This window comes from Xenopus laevis, chromosome 8S, assembly GCF_017654675.1.
Source record: "Xenopus laevis strain J_2021 chromosome 8S, Xenopus_laevis_v10.1, whole genome shotgun sequence".
Taxonomy (NCBI): domain Eukaryota; kingdom Metazoa; phylum Chordata; class Amphibia; order Anura; family Pipidae; genus Xenopus; species Xenopus laevis.
The window spans coordinates 86,027,205-86,037,889 of NC_054386.1; the positions used below are offsets into that span (position 1 = coordinate 86,027,205).

General features: G+C 40.2%; 1 protein-coding gene across 4 annotated transcripts in view; it reads left to right on the forward strand.

The window, feature by feature from the left end:
- The window catches only part of LOC108700581 (ryanodine receptor 1), a 142,274-nt gene extending 140,268 nt beyond the window's left edge, over positions 1-2,006 (forward strand). For all 4 annotated transcript variants that reach the window (XM_041575339.1, XM_041575341.1, XM_041575340.1 and 1 more), the window contains one exon: positions 1,041-2,006. In XM_041575339.1, the coding sequence (XP_041431273.1) occupies positions 1,041-1,136 (96 nt within the window). In that variant the 3' untranslated portion in view covers positions 1,137-2,006. The remainder of the gene's footprint in view (positions 1-1,040) is intronic.
- Positions 2,007-10,685: the final 8,679 nt, after the last annotated feature.

Genomic DNA, 10,685 nt, shown 5'->3' on the forward strand with positions numbered 1-10,685 from the left:
CACACTTTGAGGCAACCAGTACAGGTAACTGCTTTAATGTGTTCTGGTAGGAGGGTATTTAATCCTCTTGGCAAGGGATTAAAATCTTTTAGAAGTGGGCAGACTATGAGTAAGTACCCATCTCAGGCATGAAATGTGTTAGGCTTATGCCTGTCCTAATAAAGCTTTCTTAAAGGGATACGGTCATAGGAAAACATGTATTTTTCAAAACGCATCAGTTAATAACTACAGCAGAATTATGCACTGAAATCCATTTTTGAAAAGAGCAAACAGATTTCTTTATATTCAATTTTAAAATCTCACATGGGGCTAGACATATTGTCAGTTTCCCAGCTGCCCTCATTCATCTGACTTCTGCTCTGATAAACTTCAGTCACTCTTTACTGCTGTACTGCAAGTTGGAGTGATATCACCCCCTCCCTTTTCCCCAGCAGCCAAACAAAAGAACAATGGGAAGGTAACCAGATAACAGCTCCCTAATACAAGATAACAGCTCCCTGGTAAATTTAAGAACAACACTCAATAGTAAAACCAAGTCCCACTGAGACTGATTCATTAAGCAGGAGAAAGTAGTTCCATCCTAAAGTGCAGGCACAAGTCACGTGACTGGGGGCAGCTGGCAAACTGACAATATGTCTAGCCCCATGTCAGATTTCAAAATTGAATATAAAAAAATCTGTTTGCTCTTTTGAGAATTGGATTTCAGTGCAGAAATCTGCTGGAGTAGCACTATTAACATGTTTTCCCATGACAGTATCCCTTTAATACTATATACTTTTGGCTACTATTTTACTTTTTGATGGCCTCTTTCCAAACCCGAAATTCCTACATATTGTAAAAATTGATTGGCAGACCCTTGGACTGGGGGTTACCCTGGTAAGAGACCATTTTATAAACTATACTAAAATTTTTTCCTTTTTTCCTTGATTTTTGTTTAAGAATGGAGCCACACACCACTGTCTTTGCAGGCAGTCGTACAGTTGTTTGATAAGATGTGATGGTTGTTTGATAATATATGAGTGTGGTTTCATGTTCTTCAGGAATCCTATGTCTGGAAGATGTACCAGGAGAGATGTTGGGATTTCTTCCCAGCAGGAGACTGTTTTAGGAAGACATATGAAGACCAGCTTGGATAACGTACCTTTAAAGTGACTTGTAGGCATATTTCTCCACCTGCACCTCCCACCTGCAGGCTGTCTACCTTTAAAATCTCTGCATTAATGTTTGCAATCAGAAGTGAGTCTGCATCATCACATTTTATTAGTTCCGAGACCACTGCAAAAAGAATTGACTTCTAAAGACCAGACACATCTACAGGCCATTTGCTAATTTTGTAAAGTTGTAGATGTCTACAGAACAAAACATCTCTACACTGCAGAGAATTCTATTTACTGTACAGTCTTGAAAATGTCTTTAGGGGACAATCCAGATATTACTGCAGATCTAGTACAGTCTTGAGGGCTCTGCCGATGACTGCGCTTGCAGAACATTACAATATTTCAGGTTCGGTAATGCCTGAATATTATAACTGGTAATGTGGTAGACATAATCTTGCTGATCCTTGCTCCTATGTCCTCTTACTGCTGTAAACAAACTGCAGAGCACTGAACCTCCAAGGCTCAACAACGGAGCAGTTTGACTCCATCGATAATTTGCAATGGGATTTTACCAAGTGTTGAATATTTAAGGTCTCACCCTTCTGACAGCAGGCAGCATATATCAGTTCCTCCACCCATTACCATTAATGCCCTACGGCCACCGGATTAATATTATCTGGATTATTGTAATCCAGATAATTATTTTAAAGACCTTGACTGCGACATTAACGCAATAGTACACAATAACCTCAGATATACGCAAAAATGTGGAAAATGTATACAAAAATCCAAATTCGAAGTGGTTATGCTCCCCCGCAAGATGGGTTATTGTTGTAATGTGTTTCAGTCAAAAACTTTCTGCATTTGTGTCAGATTTCTAGATCCATAAATGTCAAATAATTTCCCCTTGATCTGGAATCTGAATATCATGCAACGAATGACTCTTTTCTATCTAACCAAAGTGCCTGGGAGGATCCTTGCTCCATCGATTCTGCTAACTCACATGCACCATTTACCTAATTTTATCTGAAATACTAACCAGTGCCAACTCGATTTCTGGCTGGAATACACAAATGTTACAGGGGTGTAGAGTTTACAGAGATCTCCTCTTCTATTATCAAGTTAACATTTTTAGTTATGTTTTGTTAACTCAAGTGAATGTGTAACACCAGTTGCACTCACGCTGCTTAATTCAGGCCTTGAAAGCTGAAATGATAAAATTGCAAGAAATGCAATTATCCCTCCTGAATAAAATGTTGTTGGAGGTGGCTTGGTGTTGGAACCGCTTGCAGCTGAAGAGCCTGGATCCCACCAGGGGCATAGACATCAACTCCATGCTGATCCAGTCCTGGCTTTTGGAAGACATATTCTATGATCCTTTTTTGTAACGTTAAATGGAATATGGGTATGATAGGACTGGATCCTGATCTGCCTGATGATATGGAGTTAACTGACATATGTTCTTAAGACCTTACTTGCCCTAAGCTTTTTGATTGCCTTTTATGTTTTTGTAAATGTTGATGGGAAAGCGAATGTTTCCTCTAAAATTAAGAGGAACATTCACAACAAAAAATGTTTTAAAGTAATCAGAGTGTTGCCCTGCACTGGTAAAACACTACTATAGTCAGTGCCGGATTTCAATGTGCGGCGCCCCTAGGCCGTGCGGTCCGACCAGGCGGCCCCGCGGTCCTAGCGCCCACCTCCCCTTCCCAGCGCGCCGGCGTTTTTTCGCCGGCGCAGCTGCTGTAATTGAATGGGGACGCACGCGTCCCCATAGTGCGGCTGGGCGGCATGCCGCCCCTATTTTTTTGCCGCCCTAGGCCCGGGCCTATGCGGCCTTGCCGCAAATCCGGGCCTGACTATAGTTCATTTAAACAAGCTGCTGTGCAACAATAGCAGAAATTGGAAAAAGGCTATATGGCACAGGATAAATAGTAGATAATATTTTGTTCTACAGAGCTTATCTGCTGTGTAACCTGAGCCTTTTCTCCTTTGAATGGCTGCCCCCATTGCTACACAGCAGCTTATTTAGATAAATAATAGTAGTGTTTCTGAAGCAAACACACCAGTTTTACCAGTGCAGGGCAACACTGCGTTATATTTGTATTACTTTAAAACACTTTCATTTTTTGATGTTACTGTTCCTTTAAGTGCCTTATAATCCTGGATGTGAGACATGTAATTGGTTTCAGAATGAGAAATTCATCACAAAGGACCGACTTAACTCTAAAAATATTAACTGTCAGTGGTGGCTTTAAAGTAAATGATTATTAACGTCAACCCAGAGACAAGCTGAGTGTTACTCCCAAGGGACACCCCACTCCCATCCTTTACCTCCCACAGTACTATGGGATAGGGTTGCCACCTTTTCTGGAAAAAAAAAACCGGCCTTCCTATATATTTATCTTTTTTCCCTATTAATAACATTGGGATCAACCATCATTTTTAACCGCCAGGATGGAAAAATACCAACCAGGTGGCAACCCTACTAGGGGAATATGCAATAAGGAGAGAGAAGTCTCTCGTGGGATTTGCTAAAAGATGTGCTTAATTGCACCTGTATCATTTTGGGTTTGCTTCTTTAGCATGTAGACTGAGCAAACTAATCGGTGATTGGTTGCTATAGTTAACTGCACGGGTGCAATTTAATAGCAATATTAGTAAATGAAGCCCACAATCTTTGTACGGTGTTGGTATGAAACTGATACCTTACACACCGTAGAACTACAGACTCGCCAATCCCTGTAAAAGTTCATGCATCTTAGTGTTACTCTGAATGCCTCTATAGTTTCCTCGGTGTTTATTTCGCGCATAAAAATTGCAGCCTGTCAAAATTATCCGGACGCCCGTTGACTTTAATGCAATTGGAAACAAAAGTGGCGAGTATAAAAATTGTTGCTTGCATCAAAAATTTTCAAAATTATTTTGACACCCATTGACTTCCATGGGTTTTGCGAATTTTTGCTGTTTCACAAATATTTTTCGCAATTTATTCGGCGTAGCGAAACGGGACAGATTCGCCCATCACTGGTAGTATGACATTTCTCACTATCACACCGCATGAGACCCAGGGTGAACAATAAGAGACCTATGGCTTTGGTTTGGAGCGAACCTTATTTGTGCTGCATTTTTTTTTGTTCTGTTTGTCCATAATAAAGTATTTATTGAAGATTCTGTATGTCAGATATCTGCTTATACCAGATTTTAGCACTTATGGGGTTGATCAGTGAAGCTGGTTGACAAATATCTTTTTCTGTTGTTTAAGGGGCTGATTCACTAAGGGTCGAATATTGAGGGTTAATTAACCCTCGATATTCGACTAGGAATTAAAATCCTTCGACTTCGAATATCGAAGTCGAAGGATTTAGCGCAAATACTGCAATCGTACGATCAAAGGATTATTCCTTCGATCGAACGATTAAATCCTTCGAATCGAACGATTCGAAGGATTTTAATCCAACAATCGAAGAAATATCCTCCGATCAAAAAAACTTAGGAAAGCCTATGGGGACCTTCCCCATAGGCTAACATTGACTTCGGTAGCTTTTAGCTGCCGAAGTAGGGGGGTCGAAGTTTTTTTTAAAGAGACAGTACTTCGACTATCGAATGGTCGAATAGTCGAACGATTTTTAGTTCGAATCCTTCGATTCGAAGTCGTAGTCGAAGTAGCCCATTCAATGGTTGAAGTAGCCCAACATACTTCGAAATTCGAAGTTTTTTTACTTCGAATCCTTCACTCGAATTTAGTGAATCAGCCCCTTCATGTCTATTAAATGAGCTCTTAATTATCTTCCAACTCTTTATTGTGCTATTATGCCTAAAAGCCCCGGGCCATTAAATCCATTAAATGGACAGATGATGTAGGTGTGATATGTTATCAAACACTTATGGTTTAACCATTAAAATGAATGGTGTACCATGTGGAACATTAGCTGGATTCTGATCCATTGTTTAAAATAGTCATAACCTGTTCTCCCGGAGGGTAAACTTGACAATCAATCTTGTAAAACTGATGCTGCCTTCTAAAAGTGATCAGTGTTGGGAAGGATTTTCTTTTTAGAACATATTAGATACTAGTGATAAAATGTACCCACAAACTGGGCCAGGGATTTCACATGTATAACATGTGCTGAAGAGCTTACAATTTGCCAAATAACACACTGACTGGCCTAAAGAGAAATGATGCAACATTTTGTGGACTGATGGGTCTAGGGGCTGCAGACAATTTATAAGACGACCCCTAAACACTGAATTAAAATCACAGTACAGTGTGAAGACAGTGAAGCCGATGGCACAAGTATCATGATATGGGGATGTTTCTCATACTATGGTGTTGGGTCTATTTATCACATACCAGGGATCATGGATCAGTTTTAGTACATCAAAATACTCAAAGAGGTCATCAAAAATGCTGTTTCTGAGGCAAAAGCAAGAAATGCAGAAGAATAGTGGAATGTAACAGGTGCCAGAAGTTGGTGGACTCCATGTAACACAGATGTGCAGCAGTTCTCAGAAACACTGATTATACAACTAAATATTAGTTCAATTCAAAGGAAAGCAACATCTTGAAACATTTTTCAGTTTATACAGTGAATGAGTTTGTAAGAAAGCAAACACTGCTATTTGTTGGAACAGTATTCCCTTTACTTTCTACAAAGTAACAACACACATTTGATGTTTCATGTTATGATTTGGAATAGAATGTGCAGTGTTCCCGATGCATTTGCGTGTATGGAGCTAAACGCTATTATAAGGATTTTGAGCTTTATTCACTTTTTTAAACACACTATTGCTATTATTCTGAACACTATAGTGGTTATTTATCAAGCTCCAAATACCCGAACCTCGAATAATTCGTATTTTTCATAGCAAAACAAAAACTATGAATCTCTTTGAGATTTAGTCTGATGGTCTAATCACTCAGAATCTGAAACCCCGGCATCTAAAAGGTCTCAAGGTCCTGTATAAGTCAATGGGGAAGGTCCCAGTGTCTGCACAGATGTCCGTACCGATATCCGATGATTTCGAGGTTTCGGCGCAAAAAACTCTGAAAAAACTCCAAACAATTCGGATTTTTCGGGGAAAGCTCTGAAGATTGCCCTACCCTATTTTTTCTGGCTTTTTTCTTCATAAATTAGGTCCATTGGGAAATTCGGAGTTGGATATTAGAAACACAGAGATAAATTAAGACCTTGAAAATAACCCCTATATGTCCTGCATCCTGGATGGATGAAGCCTGTGAACTAAAGAACACATGAAAAAATTGTCTGCACTCTAAAAAAATGTTTACTTGAGGCGCATGTTTAAAATGATGTAAATTTTTACAAACTGGACCAACACTCACATAATAGGTAAACAAGAAACCTGTCATTTGTGTCCAACAAATCTTTAGGATCCTTAAAAGAGAAGTAAACTCTTGCTACTAAAATCCCCTACTCTTCTACCCTACATACTGTAGACCCCCCTCCCTGCTGCCCCCCCCAGCCTAGCAGGTACCTCTGCTAAATGCCCCTAACTCTTTACTTACCCCTCGGTGCAGATTGGAGCAACAACTGCGCATACACCAAAAGTCACGAAAATTGGAGAAGCGATGGAAGAAAACCCGAAGATTACAGAATTGCTCTGAAGATGGCGTCCGTGAACTCCGCTGGACAGAATCTGCGGGGATTTTAGTAGCAAGGGTTTGTTTCTCCTTTTGAGGAATGAAATGTTGAATATATAGACTTTGGCCAGTTGCATCTTCATGTCTTCATAAAACTCCCCAAGTTGTCATATTCAGGTACAATGATACACAGACTGACAAAGCAAGTCATCTTGATAGATGCTTTTTAAATGGTACTGTATATCTCACCTAAAAGTTTATCGGGGTATGCACATAATGCCATTGGATCTGATCTACAAGGACTGGTATATTCTACACAATACATTATACGGTAGCTTTTATCCAAAGTGCTTCATTTCACTTTAAAAATGGATTTCTAACAAAGTTTCATGGAGTCACTGCTAAAAGAAATGGGTTTCTGCTGAAAGACTTTCTTAAAAGTGTTCATAGTACCTAAATTAGAATTCTGCTTCCCTTGAATGTTTAGAAAGTTGCACAGACAGTAGGAACTGAGTAAAAGTGCATAAAAAAAGATTTCGCTGGTTAGACATTTAGACAATAATGTCCAGGCACAGAATGGCAACTTGGTGCTGCGGTAAGCTGCCGTACTTCATATTGGGGCTGGGTTGGGATGAAATTCTGATATTTTGCCTGTCTGGCATGGCCCATACACAAAAGTAGGACCGCCATTAGAAATCACGGGGCCCCGTACAAAAAAAACTTTTGGGGCCCCCCGGGCCCCGCCCACACTGATGACCAAGCTCCACCCCATATGCCGCCCACTCCACATTGCAGTTAAAAGACCACACAGACATCAGCGCTAAAAAAGTAAACCCCCCCCACACACAAGTTATAAAAAGCTATTGATGCTTATAAAAAATTGGGGCCCCAAAAAAAAAAAATGTTTTTTTTAAAAAAACATAGGTGGCCCCAACAAAAAAAAATGTAAAAAAAAACTAAAAACATTGGTGGCAGGGGCCCCCTTATAAGTTAAAAACAAATTGGGGCCCCAAAAAAAAAGTTTTACAAAAAGATTGGTGGCAGGGGCCTATAGAATATTAAAATAATACATTGGTGGCCAGGGGATTAAAAAAAAAAAAAAATACACAAACTGGTGTTCAGTAGAATTGAACTCATGGCTTCAGTACTTCAACTTCGCCTCCTTTCGTGACTTTGGGTCTTTGCGCCGCTTCAGGACTTCGGCTGTTTTTGTGACTTCGGGTCTTTTCGGCGCTTCGGGACTTCGGCTTTTTCTGTGACTTCGGGTCTTTTCAGCACATCGGCTTTGGCTTTTTGGCACTTCCGCATTCGGCAACGCAGAGGGAAGATGTAAGGCTCGGGCGCTCGTAAGAGGGGCCTGGATCTTCAAAAAATGCAGCGCTGCCGGGCCCCCCTTCATGCCTGGGACCGGTACGCTTGTCCCCCCTGTCCCCCCCTGATGCTGTTTATTTCACCAGTCTTTCAATCCATTATGGGCAGGGCAGTTCTTGGTGCTTGTGAAACAACTGGGGCCTTAGAGGAAGAGCTTTTCTCTGTTCCAGTCTCTCATCTCAAGAGTAGAAGGTTGTGTCATTCTTGGATATAAAGATTTTTTTGTGTTGCCATGACTAGACTGCGGAGCTTCTACAATAACCATCCTGCTGTAAGTGGAAGATTGCATTTACTTAATATGTAGAAGAGCATACAATGCCTATGCGGGTATGAAAAAAGCAATGACCGTGTAAGACAGGAGTAAGCTCATTGATGTACATTCCTTTAGTTATTAATTCAGCAAGGGTTGTAATAAAAGTGCTATTTTATACAAACCAAAGGTGGTCAAATTATGAGGAAAAGTACTTCTGAAAGTAGAACAGATGGGCAAACTAAATAATGCCTGAATAGGGACAAGGATCCAGGCTACATACTTTTAAAAATGACAAGTTGGAAGAAGAACCAGGGAGGTGTTTGCTACAGATAATGGCAGAGGAAAGAAGAGAGCAGAGACTTATAATGGATACGGAACAATAGAAGAACCTGTGACTTTTGTGAAGCAGTAAATAAGAACAAGTTACCCAGGGGCGTAACTACAGAGGAAGCAGACCCTGCAGTTGCAGGGGGCCCAGGAGGTATAGGGGGCCCTATGAGGCCCAAATAATGAGCAATTTCAGTATATACTGGTAAAACAGGACAACCTTTGTATATGTTGGGGGCCCTAAAATTAATTTGCTGCAGGGCCCAGTAATATCTAGTTACGCCACTTTAGTTACCTGTCAGATGATAACACACGTAAACTGCAATCTCAACAGTCAGTTATACAGACTGTTACATTTTTACACTTGATACATTTTTCAGGAGTTTTTCTGGAATATTAGCAACTATTGTATCAATTCTAACAGCTGCCTTTAAAGGGGTTGTTCACCTTTAAATAAACTTTTGCTATGACATAGTAAAATATGATATTCTGAGACAATTTGCAATTGGTTTTCATTTTTTTATTATTTATGGTGTTTGAGTTATTTAGCGTTTTATTCAACAGTTCACAAGATTGCTATTACAAAAATCTGGTTGATATGATCCAAATTACCCTAGTAACCATGCACTGATTTGATTAAGAGACTGGAATATGAAAAGGCGAGGCCCCGAATAGAAAGATGAGTAATAAAAACTAGCAATAACAATAAATTTGTAGCTTTACAGAGCATTTGTTTTTAGATGGGGTCAGTGACCCCCATATGAAAGCTAGAAAGAAGAAAAAGGAAAATCATTCAAAAACTATAAAAAATAAACAATGAAGACCAATTGAAAAATTGCTTAGAACTGGCCATTCTATAACATAACTGAAAGGTGAACCACCCCTATAATGAACCCAGAGATTCTGCTCAGCAGTGCCAAAGATAAATGTATCAACTAAATGTATCAATTTAAAACAGTTATAGGGTCGGCGACCCCCCCTCCCAGAGCTGCTTTAGAAGGTAAAAAATTACACTTTACACTTCAATATTAGAAAAAACAGTGACATACATATATATATAATAGAAAGTAATTGAAAAAAGTCATTCTGGTGAACTATCTGAAAACAACTAGGTGTTTGAAGGTGAACAGCCCCTTTAGGGCAGAGACACATGCGAAGATTCGGGGAGAATTAGTCGCCCGGGGACAAATCGCCTCTTCTTCGGGCGACTAATCTCTCTGAAAAGCCTTTCTGCCTGCTACAATCTAAATCGCCAGTGGGATGTATCGCTTCATTTTCCGAAGTCGTCCAAAGTTTCCTCTTGAGGCAACTTAAAGCGTCATCAGAAAACAAAGCGATCCGAGTGCCATCCCGCCAGTGATTTAGATTATAACCGATGGGAAGGCTTTTTGTGGAGATTAGCCGCCCGAAGAAGAGGCGATTTGTCGATGGTTGAAAAATTCTCGCGTGTGTCTCTGCCCTTGAGTCCAGCCAGTTAACAATCTAATAGGAGTTTGTATGTTCTCCCCATGGGTAGGTTTCGTCCTGGTACTCCGGTTTCTTATCACACACCAAAAACTGACTGGGCCCTGGCAAAATGGGCGTGTGTTGTGTGATAGTGCCTTAAACTACTGGCTCCCTTTTATACCAATGTGGCATTTAAATATGTACTTAGATTCTGTTCCTGGCTGTTTCTAAATGGGATCTGATAAAGAGGTAAATTTACTTACCTCCGAAAATACGCCAGCGCTGGCTTCATGCACATCGCAACACTTCACCAGGCGTAAATTCGCATGGACAACGCTAATTTACGAATATCCAAAATTGTGCACATGGTACCGAACGTTTGCGAAGTTGCACTAGCGATAATATGATCAGCAGTTCGAAGTTGCGCTAGCGTTGGCTAATTTGCATACGGCGGGAAGTTAAAGTTCAATGGACGTATATGTTGCAGCAAATACATTACACTACAAAAGCCCAAGGAACTTTAATAAAATAAAATAGAGTTGTTATATTGCCCTACACGTGAGCCCAGTGTATAGTTTATGTGCCATAT